Source organism: Miniopterus schreibersii, assembly GCF_964146895.1.
Source record: "Miniopterus schreibersii genome assembly, chromosome: 8".
Classification (NCBI taxonomy): domain Eukaryota; kingdom Metazoa; phylum Chordata; class Mammalia; order Chiroptera; family Miniopteridae; genus Miniopterus; species Miniopterus schreibersii.
The window spans coordinates 27,436,204-27,455,031 of NC_138109.1; the positions used below are offsets into that span (position 1 = coordinate 27,436,204).

General features: G+C 39.1%; 1 protein-coding gene across 1 annotated transcript in view; it reads right to left on the minus strand.

The window, feature by feature from the left end:
- The window catches only part of ZSWIM5 (zinc finger SWIM-type containing 5), a gene marked incomplete at its 5' end in the record, with an annotated part of 69,145 nt that overhangs the window by 16,219 nt on the left and 34,098 nt on the right, over window positions 1-18,828 (minus strand). Inside the window, 5 exons of the mRNA XM_081145627.1 lie at window positions 835-1,011; window positions 5,956-6,135; window positions 8,596-8,746; window positions 10,006-10,154; window positions 13,916-14,272. Of these exons, the coding sequence (XP_081001753.1) occupies window positions 835-1,011; window positions 5,956-6,135; window positions 8,596-8,746; window positions 10,006-10,154; window positions 13,916-14,272 (1,014 nt within the window). The remainder of the gene's footprint in view (window positions 1-834; window positions 1,012-5,955; window positions 6,136-8,595; window positions 8,747-10,005; window positions 10,155-13,915; window positions 14,273-18,828) is intronic.

Here is an 18,828-nt window from a genome sequence, read left to right on the forward strand (position 1 = left end):
GATTCAGCAAGATCTCAATAAAGACAACGATAATGAGCTGAGGGATAGAGGTAAGGAATTGGGAGACAATAAAAATGTATACCATTATTGTAAGACTCAGAAAATGAATATATTTAAAAAGAAGGTCTATTTTGTAGTGGGGATCCTGTAATAAAGTCAAGAATAGATTGATAGGAGGCCAGAGGATGGTTTAAACTGATAATGGAACAGCTTTATTCTGTTATGATGAAGGAAGGAAAGGTGAGAAAGAAGCTTGTTGACAAATGCAGCTTGTGCCCTAGCTACTAGCACAGGGTAATTTAAGTTTCAAATGCAGTGCCCTTTCAGTAAAACATAATTTCAGAGTAGATTATAATGTTGCTCAGTAACTGTTGACTAACAGAGCCTATGAACTAATGTCTAATGGCTTTTGTTTTTTGGGTTTTTTTTGACATTTTAAATACAAGCTTTATTTTAAATTTAAAGGAAAACTGCTTTTTTTACAAATTATATCAACACTTAAAACACAATTTGGGAATGTTGAACATTAATTCTTCATGTCTAATGGTTTTGAAAGTACTTGTTGGGATTTATTAACTCCTTTCCCCTCCCAAAATTTAGGATACAGAATATAAATTCCTCTACTTGAGGTTATTGTACCTCAGCTGAGTACATACACCAAAGGCTTAGGCTTCACGTAAATACTGAGGCCCAAATCAAGGCCCCAAAAGATCTGCATGAAGACTATGCAAATTGTAGTTGTGTTGCTGGTACCAATGCAGATGGCTTGCCCATTCAGGCCAAGAGGTGAGACTGGCCTCCAAAAGTCTTAGAGTAGAAGAGAGGTACACTTACCAAGCCACAGTGGCTGGCCTTGGGAATTAAAGAGTAATCTCTCACTTTCCTGCTGACAGGCAGTAGCTATATATATATCGCTGCTAATTATTCGCTGTAGGTGGCTGTCTTGCCAATGCAATTCACGGCCCTCGATGGCTCTAGTAAACACTGTTCGTCTTGGTCTGGATAACGAGTCTGGGGAAAGAAAGAAATGCGGCAGTTCAATGACAGGTTATATGAAGCTCTAACTCCTGTCTTCTTCAGGGTGGGAGGGTGGGCAGAGGAACAGCATGTGGTTAGTGAGAGCAGCCACTCTGCTATCTGTCTGGGTGTTTGTTGTGTTACCTGTTCACTGGATAGCTTTTAGTGTGTCTGTGCCCTCCATGGAAAGATCTTTCCTTTTTCCTTCTTCTTCTTCTTTTTAAATGTTTTTATTGATTTCAGAGAGAGAGGAAGAGAGAGGGAGATAGAAACATCAATAATGAGTCATTGCTCAGCTGCCTCCTGCACGCCCCCTACTGGGGACTGCAAGGCAGTAACCTGAGCATTCACCCTGACTGGGAATAGAACCATGATCTCTTGGTTCATAGGTTGACACTCAACCACTGAGCAACACCAGCCAGGCTATGGAAAGATCTTTTCTACAGAGATCTATGGCTGCCTTTCTACTTCCTACAGAAAACTAATTTCTCCTAGGACCCAGAGCCGCCTGAAAGAGAAGGGGAACAATGGTGTTCAGGTGCTCAATTATGAGGATACAAACTGCTTCTACAGAAGTCAGAGGAAGAGAGAAGTAGTTAGGTAATTTCCCTGGTCAATCCATAACCTGTCTCATTTACAGCACGACCCTTCTCAGACTGAGGACTTCCATGAAATTCATATTAAAAGCTGAAATAAAGAGCCGAAGCCCTGTGTATTCTGGTATCTTTATCACACTGATAACTGCAGGCTTCTAGCCTTGTTCTCCACTAAGAAAAACTGATGCTGACAAAAGACTTATTTTCTCATTAGAATCTTACCATGCCATCTCTCTTCCAGAAAAAAGCTGCAGGGAAACCAAAACAGCAAACAAATTAGGTTCAATTCTTAAAAGTGGTGTGTATGAAGACCAAATGGAAGATACATTGTCATAAACTGCAGATATAGGAGGAGTCATTGAAATGACATTTAAGAAAATATTAAAAAGTGTAAAAGATTATTTAACTGACTGCCAAATTAAGGTCAGTTGAAACTATTTTGGGATAAAGAACTGAAGTGCCGTCCAGCCGGGCATGGCTCAGCGGTTGAGCATTGACCTAGGATCCAGGAGATAGCAGTTCGATTCCCAGTCAGGGCACATGCCCAGGTTGCAGGCTCAATGCCCAGTTAGGGGCGTGCAGGAGGCAGACGATCAATGACGACTCTCTCATCACTGATGTTTCAACTCTCTCTCCACCCCCCTCCTTTCCTCTCTGTGGAATCAATAAAGATATATTAAAAAAAAAAAGAACTGAAGTGCTGTACAGATATGTTTCCAGAGATGCCCAAATGAGGTATACATCTACTGAGCCTGTGCAAAAATATTAGGAGGGAAAGTCAGAAGATTCACACAGCATGAAAGAAATGAACGTATTCATCCACTAAGCAGAAGTCCTTGGAGTCTGGTCATCTCTTCAGAATCTGATATATTCCACAGAATATGGGCTCAGAGAATTAAACGAGAATAACATTGACAGTATTTACTGAAACTGCTTCTTCATGTTGTCCCTCAGTGAAGTACAATGACCCTTCTACTGGCTGCAGTCTAAGCCCTGGTTCTGAGAACCCTGCACTGTGGGTCTACTCATCCCACAGTGGGGATTAGGTTCCCAGTAGGTTTTGTAATTCATTAAATTATACAGGTGCTCAAGATTATACAAAGTCCCTGCCTTCAGGGACCTTTACATTCAAATGGGGAAAGACAGTTAAATAAATATATATCAGATGGTTATAAATGCTATAGAAAGATGAGAGCAGCTGTTGTTAGGTGGGGGTGATTGTTTTATATAGAATTGTCTCTAATAAGGTAACATTTGAACAGAGACCTGAAGGAACTAAAAGCAAGACATAACTAAGAGAAGAGCATTCCAGAGAAAAGAAACAGCAAGTGCTGAGATCCTGAGGTGGGAAAATATCTGGAGTGTTTGAGGGCAGCAAAGAGTCCAGTGTAGTTGGAATGGAATGAGCAAGCAGGGAAATCATAGGAGATGAGGTCAGAAACATACTAGGGAGCCAGATCATGAGTGCCTTGCAGGACATGAGTGAAAGATGACTTTGGCTTTCTGAGTAAGATGAGAAGCCACTGGAGGGCTTTGAGATGTTAAAGGTATATGATGTGACTTGCATTTTAAAAGGCTAACTGGAAGCAATATTTTGAACAGACTATAAAGTGGAAGGGCAGAAGCAGGAGGAGCAGTTAGGAGGCTGCTGCAATAATTTGTGAAAGATGATAACTTGGCCAGAGTAATAAGCAGTGGGAGTGACAAGAGTAGAGGGATTCTTGATGTATTCTGAAGGTAAAGGCAATAGGATTTACTCATGAATTAGATCTGGGGTGAGAGAAAAAGGGAAAAATCAAGAATAACTCCAAGGTTTTTAAGACAGACTTGCCATATATAGAGATACGGAAGACTACAGGAAGTACAGGTTTGGGTGGGGCTTGAGGGGTAAGAAATACTACTGGATGCCTATAAATATCTAAGTGGAGATATTGAAAGGTCATTGAACATACAAGTGTGGAGTTGAAAGGAAATCTCTAAGTAGGAGGTATAAATTTGGGAGTTGTTAGTATATAGATGATTATTAAAACAATGCAATGAAATAAGTATAGAAGGAGAAGTGGTTTAGTGACTGAGCCCTGGGCACTCTAGCATTTTAGGTTGGGAATTGGGGAGGAGAGAGTAAAAAAGACTGAGGAGGAGAGGCCAATAAAGTAAGAGAAGAACCAAGAGAGTAGTAGTGTTATGGAAATAAGATGAAAAAGGTATTTCAAGGAGGAAGAGATGACAGCCTAACTAGAGTGAGGTCGAGGGAGAACAAGAGCAGAAGAGAGAGAGATGATAAAAATATATTATTTTTTGAATTACTTTTCTTAAATCTACCACTTGTTTCTACTACCTCAGAAAAACAGGGAGGTATACCAGAGAGGCATGTGAGGCCACAAGTATTTTTTGTTTTGTTTTGGGATGAGAGATAAAACAATGTGCTTGTATACTCACAGGAATAATCCATGAAAATTTGTGATGCAGGAGAGAGGGGAAAGAATTCCAAAATGATGTCCTGGATAAAAAAGAAGAAACAGGATCTCTAGAGTAAGTGGAAGGCTTGTGTTTAGATAAAAGAACAAATAAAAACAGTGGAAGAAGCACAGTAGATGGGCATAGGCTGAGGCAGATATGGTGATATAATTTTGGAAATTATCTTCTGATTGATTCTATATTCTTAGTGAATAGGAAGCAAGACTATCTGCTAAAAGTGAGGAAAGAAAGGGATATAAAAAGTTTTAATGAAAAGATGGTGGGAAGTAGTAATTTAGAAGGGTGAAACAAGGCACAGACTAGGGAAATGCAAGGGATGTCTAGTCTACACAGTACTAAAGATCCACTTGAGATTAGTGGTCATAAACTTAAAATAAGACCAGTTACCATGGGTGTATTTCTCTTCACCATGTTCAGCTGTGCAGGTGTGAGCACCAAGTAATTAGAGTGTTAGACTGAACTACTAACATTAGGGATTTGCTGCATGAGTGTAACAAAGGGAAAAGGGGGATTGAGTATGTATGCAAGGGAGTGATTATAATGATGCACCAAGGAATCTAACCTGGGTAAGGAGGAAAATGAAACTATCAAGAGAATGAAAAAAATAGTAGGATCAAAATTCCTAGTGGGCTAAAAGATTACTGGAATTGGGATAGTAAAGAAAATAAGCTAGTAAAGACTGGAGGTGGTAATTAGAGCTGCTTCAAATTGAGATTATGAAGAAAGTTATTGGTAATGACAAAGTTTAGGGTAGGATCTTGGGATTCTATGGCTAAGTTATGTTGGAAGATGAGACTATTAAAAGAAAGGTCAAAGAACTGAAAGACTAGAATACTGGAAGAATCATCTATGTGGCTACTGAAATCATTAAGAATTATGATAGAAGTAGTGACAGAGAATAGTTGTAAGCCAATAGCCAAAAATCTTCAGGGAATGAGGGGAAATTGACACAGAGGTCTACAAATGACCAAAACCAGAAAGATAGCAGACAATATATTTTGATGGTATAAACTTTAAAGCTGAGGTGTATTTTAGGAAGGAGTGAAGGACACTGATGTAGAAACAGCAATGAAGAATAAGCAGGATGCCTATTGCTTTATCAGGTCCAATGGCAAAGAGATGTGAAATAAATCAGCTACAATTTTAAAAGACCACAGAGGAAGCAACCTACTTAAATAAGAACCAGTAACAATAAGTAGCACCAATACACTATGATAAGGAAGAAAATGCCAGACTGGAGGCATGTATTTATATGCATTTTACTCTCATGAACTAAAACTGATGTGAATGCTGATGCCAAGCGATATCAGTAGGGCCAGTAGGCTCAAAATGCAGAGGGTACAGTATCATTGTACAGGATTTGTCTTAAAATGAGGCAAAAGTCCTAAGAGTAACTTGGGAGCCTGACTCCTCCTAGCTATCTGCTGTATAAACATTTGAGGAAAACAGAGAAAAGTAAGAAAGGCAACTGTCATGACATTTTTTAAAGCTGTTTTCTGCAGGCATTCCATCCTGCCATTGAGATGGGTCTTCTGAGCTAAAACCAACCCCAACTGAGGCCAAGATCCATTAGTCATGAAGAACTTGAAGGGTAAAGAAGGTTCATGCAGAGGGCTCTAGGATTTTATGCTGAGCACTATAAGGACACTCTAGATGTGGAAAAAGACAGCATCCCCAATGTCAAATATAAAAGCTTACCCTTATTTAAAGTTTTACATTTCAAGACAAACAAAAGGACTGGTTTTTCTTATTTGAGATGACAATTCTGATAGCCAAAAGTTTTTCCAGCTACCTTTGTTCTAGGGCTTTTCCCTCAACCTTTTGGACTTACAGGCACAAGGACCCTAAAAATATATCTGCTCACCTGGGCTGTGACTGGCATTCTGGGGAAGCGCATTGGTGATATTGGGCAGCTCATGCCCATAGTTCCCATCCTCCAGAGGACAGACATCCAAGTCACTCCACTTCTGCAGTTGCTGCAGCCAAGAGGACTTTTCCTCCAGTTTGCAATGTGGATTTAAAATGATGCACACCCATAAGGCCCCTGGAAAATAAAACAACCCACATTCTTCATATCTGTTCTTCGATGTATGGCTTACTCTTTTCTTCCATTTTTAGCTGGTAGGAAAAGTTTGTTTCTCAATATAAAAAATGAGATCTGCTAAAGTTTTCAGAACTGGCTTAATTTTCCTTCCCAAAGCTTCCTTAAAGCAGAGTGACTATCTTGGTATCTGGATCTGTGCCTGTGATAATGAAGACAGATTTGAGCTTGAATTCTTAGCTTGAATCCGTAGTCCAACAAACATTTATTGAGAGCTTTCCATGTTCAAGGCCCTGTACTGAAGAATAAGACATTGTTCCTACCCTTGAGTAGCTTTCCAGAGGGGGAGATAGATAAACAAACAGACTTCCACTTGAGTATGGTAAGCGTCAAGCTAAAGCTATGTTTAAGGTATACAAGAGCAGCACAGAGGAAGGGTATTTAGTGCAAGGACAGGGGTCAGAAGAGAGGTGCTACGGAAATGTTTCAATTTTTGGTTAGTTGACCTTGGACTGAAATTCAAATCCCTCAACAGTAAAACTGAGATCATAAAAACACCTACGTTGTAGGGATATTGTGAGAATTAAATAAGGTAACATTTGTAAAGGGCTTAGCATATTCCTTGGCATGTAGTAAAGTTTCAGTATTTCATTTTTCCAGGGAAAATGGTTTATTTGGATTTGGATTTTTTGTTGTTGTTGTTAATCCTCACCCAAGGATAGTTTTTCCATTGACTGTTTTTTTTCCAGAGAGAGTGGAAGGGAGGGAGGAGGGGCGAGAGAGACAGGGAAGGGGGGGAGGGAGAGAGAGAGAGAGGGAGAAATATCAATGTAAGAGAGACACATAAGTTGGATGCCTCCCACACACCCCGACTGGGGCTGGGGATTGAACCTGCAACCCAGGTATGTGCTCTTAACCAGGAATCGAACCTATGACCCTTCGGTGAACGGGCAGATGCTCTAACCACTGAGAATGCTGGCCAGGGCTGTAATTCTTTATTTTATTCTGTATCCAGAAGTAACCAGAGCTATCACAATTACTTCATAGTGTTGCTATGAGAATTAAATGAAACAATGCGAGTACAGTCTTTAACACGGAGATTGGCATATAACAATAGTATAGTTATTTGTTATTAATGAAAGCTCCAAAGCCATTAGTGCTCCAGGTGACATAAAAAAACCTCCGCACCCAAACCAAAACCCCACCTTTACCAGCCCCAAAATAACCAAGTATGTCCCAGAGTCATTAAACCTCATTCCCCAAGGCTTTGGCCCTAACATTATAAAACATATGCTTCAGGGGCTTCGATCCAGAAGAATTCACTAAAATCTTAAACTGCAGTTTTTCTTGTGCTATTTTGTACAAGGGGAAAGTCTGTTGTTGCTTTCTGGGGTGGAGGAAGTACCAAGGAGCTATATTAGAACTTTTAGAATATGTCATATAGAACTTTTTCAGTATAGCCCATGATTAGATTGGTAAGTCCAAGGTATGGAAGATTTTGAAAACAAGGAGAGGAGCTGAGTCTTAGTATTGCAAGACTGGTGTTGGAGCAAGGGAATGATAAAGAGAAATGGTGACCAAAGAACACAGCCTTAAGAAGAAGAATGTGCAACAAAGGCCATTCACGAGGCCACAGTTCTAATGTAACTTATAAGTCCCAAGACCCTCAACAAGAACAGTGGTGATGGGAAATAAAAAGTGGGAATGGACACTAAATTGCATTTCAAAGACTGGAGAATCAAATGAAGTTGGTGACTGTGTGTAGAGAATGAAAGAAAAATAAGTGCTCAACAAGTTTGGAAGAGTAAGGAATGATGGAGGCAATGCCAGAGTCAGGGGAACCTTTCTTTGTAGGAGGCCTGAGTTCGTTTTAGACTTCTTAAGCTTAAGGTGATGAGAGGATTTTTCAGTGGAAATATATGGAGCAGGAACTGGAGCTGGAACTGGAACTGGAACTCAGATAAATGGGAAAAAGATGAGGCTGAGATCACCATAGAGGTAAGCTCTGAAGCCATGATGTTTAAAAAAAAAAAAAGTTTTCAAGGGAGTATAGAGAAAGAAGTCCAAGCCCCAAATCTTGGAAACTGCCCTATGTATAAGAGGTCTGTTTAGGACTGAAAAAGAACAGACCCAGGGAAAGGGAGAAAAATAAGGCTGATAAGAGCCAGGCTAGTGCCATGCAACGGAAGCCAAGGGAAGAAGTTTTCTCTCAGCAAAGGTTTCTATGTGGTATCATCTGGAACAGAATGCTAATGTCAATAACAAAGCACAACACTGTGAAAGCAACACAAGTGAGTTCAGAATTACTCTGGTGGCCTCTGAGCCTAAATCTTTCACCAGCTGGGCTGAAGTTTACTCAGCAAGATCTATATAATGATTGATGGCAAGTGTTCACTAACACTGTTGCCAGGGAGCAAGCTGGTAGAGACAGACATAGTGCTTCTCTGAGATATGGGGACTTACCTAGCTCATCCCAGAGCTGCCTGCACTTATCTGTCATGCTCGTTCCTTGCTGCCTCCAGAGTGTGAGTCGTGGGTCGGCCATAAACTGCTCAGTTATTAGTGTCAGCATCCTGGCTCCATTGGAATCTCTCATCCGCAGCATCTCTCGAACCTGACACATAAGGAAGGGCAAGGGGTTGGTGACTACACATCATACAAAAGTAGGATAAGAAGAAAGGAGAGGAGTGGGAGGAGAAGGTGACGTATCTAAGCACATTTCCAAAGAGCCTTTATAAGGCCTCCTGTTCTGTAAGTAAGTTCTCTGCATGTATCAAAAAAGCCTGCTGTGCACAATGAGATACCGCTTCACACCCACTAGGATGGCTAGAATCAGAAAGTCAGATAACAACAAGTGTACATGAGGATATAGAGAAATTGGAACTCTCATATACCATTGGTGGGAATGTAAAATGATGCAGCCACTTTGGAAATCAGTTTAGTAGTTCCTCAAACAATTTAACACAGAGTTATCATATGACCCATCAATTCCATGTCCTAGAGAGAAATGAAAACATATGTCCACATAGAAACTTATACAAGAATGTTTCTAGCAGCATTATTTATAATAGCCAAATGGTGGAAACAATCCAAATGACCACCAATAGGCAAATGGATAAACAAAATGTGGGGTTTCTATACAATGGAATATTATTAGGCCATCAAAAGGAATGAAGTACTGATACATGCTATTATCGTAGATGACCCTTGAAAATGTTAAGCTAAGTGAAAGAAGCCAGTCACAAAAGACTATATACTATATGATTCCATTCCTATTAAGGTCCAGAATAGGGAAATCTATAGATAAAAAATGAATTAGTGGTTACTTAGGGGTGGTGGAGAGGACATGCAGGATAGGGGAATGATAACTAAAAGGTATGGGGTTTCTTTTTAAGGTGATGAAAATGTTCTAAAGTTGACTGTGGTGATGGGTGCATATATCTGAATATACTAAAAACCACTGAATTATATACTTAAAAATGGGTGAATTTTATGGTATGTGAATTATACCTCACTAAATGTGTTACTTTAAAAAAGGAAAGAAAGCCTGCTGTGAGAACCCCCAGCAACAAAAATCTCTTCAAGGTCTCACTGGGCAATCTTAGGTTCAAATCTTTATTGCTAAAACCCCAGCAATGCTAACTCATTTAGAGAGTGGAGCAGAAGGAAGAGGACTACCAGGCTGAGATAGTAGGGCTCCCTGGATGTAACCTGTTCAGGTCTGCTCTGATCAACCTCTCCCATTAGTTTTCAAGCATTTGGTACAGCCAGAACAAGTGAATTGGCTCAATGCATGAAGCCAAAAGTGTGGTGAGCTCAGGTTACTTAAAAAAGTAAAAAAACAAAACAAAACAAACCCTTTTCATATCTTACCTTGGCAAACATTGAATTGAGCTGCTTTCCAGAGCCATAGTAACCACCCTGGGAGAGAAAGAGCTTCACTTGTTCTTTTACCTGTTCTTCATCCAAATGCCAACAGTTCTCATCATCAATGCTGGCCCCAGCTGTGGGGTCAGGAGCACCTATGAGGAATGGGAACAGTGAAATAATTCCTTGAGTTCATATGCTTCAAATTCAGCAGGAGAGGAAATTTGTAAGTATATTCAAAAACATTTGCAGATGACATAATATTATATATGGAAAACCCTAAAGAATTCACCAAAAATTAATAGAATTAAAAGAATTCAGTAGAGTAACAAGATACAAAATTAATATACAGAAGCCTGTTGAATTCCTATATACTAATAACAAACAATCAGAAAGAGACATTAAGAAAACAATCCCATTTACAATTACATCATAAAGAGTAAAATATCAAGGAATAAATTTAAGCAAGGAGTAAAAAACACCTGTACTCTGAAAACTATAGGACATTGAAGAAAGAAACTGAAAAGGATACAAATAAATGAAAGGATATACCATAGTCATGAACTGGAAAAATTAATGTTGCTAAAATAGCCATACTACCCCAAAGCAATCTACAGATTTAATGCAATTTCTATCAAAATACCAATGACATTCTTCTTAGAATTAGAATAATCCTAAGCTTTATATGGAACCACAAAAGACCACAAATAGCCAAAACAACCTTGAGAGAGAAGTACAAAGTTGGAGGTGTCATGCTCCCTGATTTCAAACTATACTCCAAAGTTACAATAATCAAAACAGTATGGTACTGGCACAAAAACAGGCACATAGAACAGACTAGAGAGCCCAGAAACAGACCCTTGCTTGTATGGTCAACTAATCTACAACAAAGGAGGTAAGAACATACAATGAAGAAATAACAGTTTCTACAACAAGTGGTGTTGGGAAAACTGGACTGATAGATGCAAAAAGCTCAGACTGGACAATTCTCTTACACCACACATAAAAATAAACTCAAAATGGATTAAAGACTTAAATGTAAGGCCTAAAACTATAAAACCACCTGAAGAAAACATAGGTAGTAAACTATTTGACATAAGCCTGAGTAATATCTTTTGGATACATCCCCTAGAGCAGAGACGAAGAATGTCCGGCCCTTGGGCCATATACGGCCTGTGAAATCATTTGATCTGGCCCTGCCAAGGCCTCACCAAAGAGAAGGAGTTCCGGCCAACACATTAAGGGTGAGTTAATTAAGTGTTTGACCAAACATAGCAGGCTAATTTTTAAGTTGATAATTTTGTATGGCCATCGAATGATGCTATAAATATCCAAATGGCCCTTGGCAGAAAAAAGGTTCCCCACCCTTGCCCTAGAGCAAGGGAAACAAAAGCAAGAGTAAACAACAGAAACACCATCAAACTACAAAACTTCTGCACAATGAAGGAAACCATCAACAAAACAAAAAGACTACCTACTGAGTGGGAGAATATATTCACAAATGATATATCTAATAGGGGTTGGTATCCAAAATATATAAGAAACTCATACAACTCAATAGCAAAAAAACCAACAACAATCCAATCAAAAAATGCACAGAAGACATGAAAAGACATTTCTCCAAAGAAGACCTACAAATGACCAATAGACACATGAAAAGATGCTCAACATCACAAATCAAAACCACAATGATATGCTACCTCACACCAGCCAGAATGACTATTATAAAAAAGTCAACAAATAATGTGTTGGAAAGAATGTAGATAAAAGGGAACACTCATCCACTGTTGCTGGGCACTGCAAATTGGTGTAGCTGCTATGGAAAACAGTATGGAGATTCCTCAAAAAACTGAAAATAGATCTATCATTGGACTCACCAATTCTACTTCTGGGTATTTATCCAAAGAAAATGAAAACACTAATTTGAAAAGATATATGCGCTTCTATGTACAATGCAACATTATTTATAATAGCCAAGATATGGAAACAAGCTAGCTGTCTATCAATAGATGAATGGATAAAGAAGATGTGGTACAGCCCAGCAGGTGTTGTTCAGTGGCTGAGTGTTGACCTATGAACCAGGAGGTCACAGTTCAATTCCCAGTCAGGGCACATGCCTGGGGTTTCAGGCTTGATCCCTAGTAGGGGGTGTACAGGAGGCAGCTAATCAATGATTCTCTCTCATCACTGATGTTTCTATCCCTCTCTTCCTCTCTCTGAAATCAATAAAAACATGCAAGAGAGAAAAAAAGAAGAAAAAAAAAACAAGGAAGAGAGACTCTTTAAAAAAAAAAAAAAGATGTGGAATATATACACAATGGAATATTATGCAGCAATAAAAAAGAATGAAATCTTGCCATTTGAGACAACATGAATGGACCTAGAGGGTATTATGCTAAGTGAAATAGGTCAGACAGAGAAGGCCAAATACTCTATGGTTTCACTGATATGTGAAATCTAAAAACAAACTAACAAAATACAACAAAAACAAACTAACAGAAACAGAGACCAAAGGGATGGTTGTCAGAGGGGAGGGGATAGAGGGATAAATTTAAAAGGTGAAAGGGAATATAGTCAATAACATTGTGATAAGTTTGCATGGTGACTGATGATTCCTAGAATTAGTGGGGTAATCACACTGTAAAGTACAAAAAATGTCAAACCCCTATACTGTACATATAAAATTAATATAATCAAAATAATATTGTATACCAACTATATTTAAATATGTTTTTGTTGATTTTTTTTTTTTTTTTGAGAGAGAGAGAGGAAGGGAGGGGGAGAAAGAAACATTAATGAGAGAGAATCACTGACTGGTTACCTCCTGCATGCCCCCTACTGGGGATCGAGCCCACAACATGGGCATGTACCCTAACCAGGAATCGAACTGGTGACCTCTTGGTGCACCGGATGATGCTCAATCCACTGAATCACACCAGTCGGGCTATCAACTATACTTAAATAAAAAAATTTAAAAAATGAAAAATTTCCAAATGGGTATTCTGCTTTAATCTGGGCTTTTTCAATTGTGTGGTCCAGAATAAATGTAAGAGATCTAATGCTAGTTTCTTGTTCACTCAAATTTCAGTTGTATCCACTTCCAAGATCAACACATACCATCCTAATGCAAAAAAGCCTTGAAGGAAATACACAAACATGAAATAGTGACTTTAATTTTCTTAGGAGGGTGACATTTATGTTTTTCTTCTTTTTGTCTTTCTATGAGTTCAAATAAGCTTTAGAGTACAAGTATTCCCTGCTCAAAAGTCTTCAGTGGTGATTCAGATTCTGACTAAGTCCAGATGCTGTAGTTTGGCATTCAAGGGCCTTTATGCACAGGCCCTATCTTTCATTTCTAGTACTGTTTTCCCTGTACTTATGCTATGTTCCAGCTAGAAACTTAGTGTCCCCAGAAGTCAACATTTCCTTATGACTTTAGTTTTGCTTTTCCCTTTATTTCCCTCCCCCTCTTCTCAGCCTGTTCTATGGCTAAAAACACTTCTCATTGTCAGTACTGCCTCAGCTCTAGAGTCAGGGCAACAATGAGAAATGGAAACCATAAAATAAGTACACAAAGAGGCTAACACTGGCCAAGGTTCATATACTGTTTAGTTCACTTGGCAGGAGGGACTCTTTTTTACCTCCTTTCTGAATTAGTCATATACCTCATTGCCACCTGTAAAAGTGTGTCCATCTTATGCTCATGTGCATATAAAAGAGTAACACTCTTCTGAGCACTTTATTACTTCTCTTAAAGACCTGTTACTTTTTTCTTACAATGAAATTTTCATTTTTCATATATTCCCAACTAAACTGATAAAGGTTAACCAATTATAACTTCAAAAATATCCCAACCTCTAAACATGCAATAGAGCAACAAAGTAGATTTTTAGCAACGAAAATATTGTATAATTACCATTCACTTGGTTGATTTCTGAGTTGGAGGACAGAATCTCATCTGCCAGTTTCTGTGCAGTAGGAAGAACTTCAGTGTGGTGTGCTGTGATTAAATATTGAATAAACTTTTGTAGCTGGTCCCTATTCATCTGGAAAAGGGTTTCTGAGATAGGAAGACGCAATTTTACTTGGTCTGGTTTACGGATCCTGTAGAGTGAGAGTGCTACCACATGAGCACAGTAGAATATGTCCTTGTTGCCACAGCCACATGTCACTGAAGTAATTTTGCATCGATCAAAACTGATTGCAACTTTGTAAGTCATTGCTGGTTCAGAAGTAGTAGCTGGCTCGGTCACTGTGCCACTGAGATGGAAGCCTAAGGAAACAAAGAAAGTGTGTTTAGAGATTCTGTAGTAAGAAACTTGAAGATTTTCATCTTGCGTTTTAATCAGTTCAGATACTATTTGCAGAGTATCTCCTATATATATGGTAGGCCCTGCCAAAGATAGGTCAATGCAACATAGGTGTTGCTCTTCAGGAACACACAATCTAGAAAGAGTCTTTTCCCTGGAGTCCTCGTGAATAAGAAAACTTTTGTTTGTACATATATATGCACATTTTTTCTAGGGAGGTAGTTTATAGCTTTCATCGCAAGTCTCAAAAAGGTTAATAAGGAAACCCAAATAAGTTAAAAACCTCTGTAGTAAATTTTGAGTTCTATCAACTCATCTCAAGGCTCGTCCCAGCACCTATTGGGCAGTGGGTTTGAGGAACAGAGATTGCAAGTGAAAGGTGCTTTCTCCCTCTATCCTGATGTTCAGAATGGCTTTACTTAGTCTCTGAACTGCAGCTAGGTAGCTGGCTAACTAGGGATGGTGTCTAACAGGATGTCTGATCATAGAGAACCTCATGCTGTATGGGCCTGAATAGCATGTCCTCACGTTTGGCCTTCCCCTTCCCCTATGTGTGTGCACGCACACACACACAGTTTGTATTCCCTGGGAATGCCTCCTGCCATCACAGGGGGTTTATCTGTGGTTCACTGTCCCAAGAGAGCAGATGCAGAGGGCTGTGTCAGGACTTCCTCCAGAGCTATCCTCTCTCCCCACGCCAAAATGCCTTATGAGGTGCAGCTCTTCACTGGGCGACATCACTGCTTGAGAAACCATGGGTCACTGACTGGATATTGTGCATAAGTGTCATATCTAGTATCACTTCCCCCTCTGGGTTTAATGTGCTTCATCCATTGTGCTCGTCGTTTCTATATAGTCACTTCCTGCCCAGATCCTACCTGTCCTTTAAAGTCCTGGGTAGACCGAGAAGCTCAGTGATTCCTGAATAAAAATCATAGCTTGGTGTTCTGAATCATATGGGAAGAAGGTGCACCTTCCCCCTTCTCTCCCTTGCTGGCATCAATTCTAAGAGGCTTAGAACTCTTTGTCTTTAGGGAGGCTGTCACTCTGGTCCATCTTGCTCATTAGATCCCTACCAGAGTGTGAGTTTATGAGTGGCAGCACTCAGTTTCCTTGATTTCCCCCCTGCTTCTGATTCACCTTTTATGGCACATGTCTCCTGTTAGAGTTCTCTTTATGTTCTGTGGAATCCCAGAACCTAGGGGAACCCAAGACTTTCCTAAGTCAGGCAGCCAGAGACTTTCACTCTGTTAACTCAGAAGTACTTCATCCATGTTCAGCAGGAAGCATTACAGAAATATGATCCTTATCTCCATTCCCTCAAGAATGAGGCTTAAAGCCCAGCTGGTGTTGCTCAGTGGTTGAGTCAACCCATGTACCAGTAGGTCACTGGTTAGATTCCCATCAGGGCATACGCCCAGGTTTTGGGCTCAATCCCCAGCATGCGGCATGCAGGAGGCAGCTGATGGATTCTGATGTTTCTTATGGACGTTTCTCTCTCTCTCCCTCTCCCTCTCTCTCTAAAACCAATAAAAATATAAAAAAGAGAAAAAAGAATGACGAGTAAAAAATCTCAGGGAAGAATTGTTAGATAGGACAAGTCTCAAGATCTGGGTGGTTCTTACTAAGTACTATTCTTGCTAAATGTTAAAATGTAGCACAGTATTTTGCAGATGCAGCTGTAAACAGGATGACCTTGACAGGAGCCCAACCAGATAAATGTAGCCAAATGCAAAGAAGAAATCACCCTATAATTGACCAAATAGTATATATAAGCAATTGGCTAAGCCTTCCTTCAAGGAGACATAGCTTTGAATGTAAATTTCCTGTCTCCTTTACTTTCCACAAGTAAATAAAACTACCTAATGACAACCGTATCTCGTTCTGAATAGAACACCCCAAGTGGTAAACCCCTTGAGTTCAGTAACACTATTATTGTCCCCATTTTTTTGTAGGTAAAAAATCTTGAGGCTTAAAAATTAACTTGCCTAAGTTTACATAGCCATTAAGTGGCAGAGCTAAGTTTTGAAACTTGGCAGTCTGACTTCACAGTCTAAGCTCCTAACAATCACATTTTCTTACCATTATAATGCTTCCAACACACCAACCTTATTTTCCTAACTTAGAAAATTAGAGTGATGCTTGTTATTGTTTCCTAAAAAAATTTTTTTAAAAGGACATTGCTAAATCGTACTAACTCAATTTTAATCTTTTGTTTACATAGTCAGATACTAAGATACTCAACTACCAAACTGATGGAAAAAAGGAATCCTAATAGGGACAAATGGCAGAGAATATGCAATATGTGGTCTCCTTGGTCAAATTCTTTCCCTTAGGGACTATCAGAAATTCAAAGAGCCAAAACACATAAAGATGTTAATCTTTCTCTTTTTAAAACAAGAAATCTTAAATCAAGGTTAAATCATTCACTCAACTAATAATTAAATAAAATCTACTATATGTTAGGTCCGAAGGATACATCCATGAAAAGACCAAATAATCTCCAACTTTATGGCATTTATATTCTAACTGGGAAAATAACTAAGTCCACAGGTAATGATTATTTCAAATTGTGATTAAGTCCTATGAAGAAGAAATACAGAATGACAGGATAGTATATAGTAGGAAAGGCCAGACATGTTTTAGGGCCAGGGGTGGTAAGGTACGAGCTGCTAGAGGAAATAACATTTTGAGAATTTTATAGAATAAATAAGAATTAAGTGAAAAGATGGGTAATGGCAAAATAGTGATAAAGTGGGCTGAAGGAGGGGCACTTATGCAGAGGTGCTAAGGCCAAGAGAAACAAGGAATGTTCAAAGAACAGAAAGACCAGCAACTAGAGAGCCAACAGAAAGGAGTCAAGTGGCATGCAATGAGGCTAGAGAGACAAGCAGGAGCTGTGGCTTTGGGATTCATCCTAGCTTCTCCCTCTGCTTCATATTGAAGAGGTCAATAAATCTGATTCTACCTCCTAAACATCTCTCCATTCTAGCTGCAACTTCCCTAACACTGTCTCAGATCAAGATCATAATAACCTTCTACCTGGATTAATGAATCTTCCTGCCTTCAAATCTTACTCCCTCTACCCATCTTCCATAATATGAGCAGAATAATCTTTCTAAAAGAAAAATAAAATCATCATTCCTACTAAATTGTGACCTATTCATTTTATATTCTTAGTACCTTATGGAGTCTGGCATAGAATAAACATTTAGAAAAATGTTTGCTGAACTAAATTGCATAAAATCTTCCAAATGGTTTCTCACTGATTACAGGATAAAGTTGACTTCTATCTCTTCACTTCTCAACACACTAAACCACTTGCAGATTCTTGACTATGCTATGTTTTTTCAGCCTCTATGTCTTTGCATATGAAGTTGCCACTCTTCTCATCTAATTCTCATAATTTTTTACTCAAATGATACCTACTCTTGAAAGTCTCCCCTGATCTCTGGAGAATTAAATGCTTCTTCCTGAGCTCTCTTGCTCTGTCTTTTTGTGTGTATCAGTCATATCTTTCTTACAGCACTTGATATCAGTGTAATAACAGTTTTTATGTTTGTCTTTTCCATTTGGCTAGTGAACTACTTGAAAGCAGGGGCTATGTCCTTCTTCATTCCTATAGTCTGATCTCAGGCACACTGTAAGGGCATAATAAGTCTATTTATGGATGAATGAATAAGTGAACACTAAACTAAATCTTTATATATTCCTATCCACGATTCACAGAGAATTAAGCATATTTATAAAATTCTTGGTTTTGTGATTAAAATGAAATCAGCCAATAATTAAATAATTTTACTGGGATGGTGAATACAGTAACACAAGCTAATAATAGTGAAGCACCAAGATCATTTTCCATAAATCATATTTATGTCTGAAATGGACAGCTGTTATGCTTCTGCCAATTTTCAACCCATTTTTAAAAATATAAAATATGAGCTATTACTAGATACTTACGTGCCAGACAGTGTTCTAAGTACTGTCTATACATTAACTAATTAAATCCTCACAACAACCCTATAAAATAGATTTATTTATTATCTCCCTTTTTCAGATGAGGAAACTGAGGCTCAGAAAGGAAAAGGAACTTGTCTAAAATCCCACAGCCTGGACTTCTGGTCAAGATGGTGGCACAGGAAAATGTGGTGCTTGAATCTTCCCACAAACCACATCAAAATTACAATTAAACTAGAGAACCGTCATTCAGAACTGCCTGAGATTGAGCTAAATGGAAGTTCTAAGATGAGGGATTTAAAGAGCCACATTGAGACTGATAGGAGGGGCAGAGATGCAGAACAGTGCTGGTCCCATACCCACATGTGACAGATAAAAACTGGGAGGGATAACTCAGCTGTGGAGGTCCCCTCTGAGGAGTGAGGGTTCCCAGCCCCATACCAGGCTCCCAGCCCCAGGGTTCCAGGGCCAGGAAGAGAAGTCCTCATAACTCCTGGCTGTAAAAACCAAGGTGGGTTGTGACTGAGTAAGATGGAGAGGCTGCTGGAGTCCCAGGGAGTTC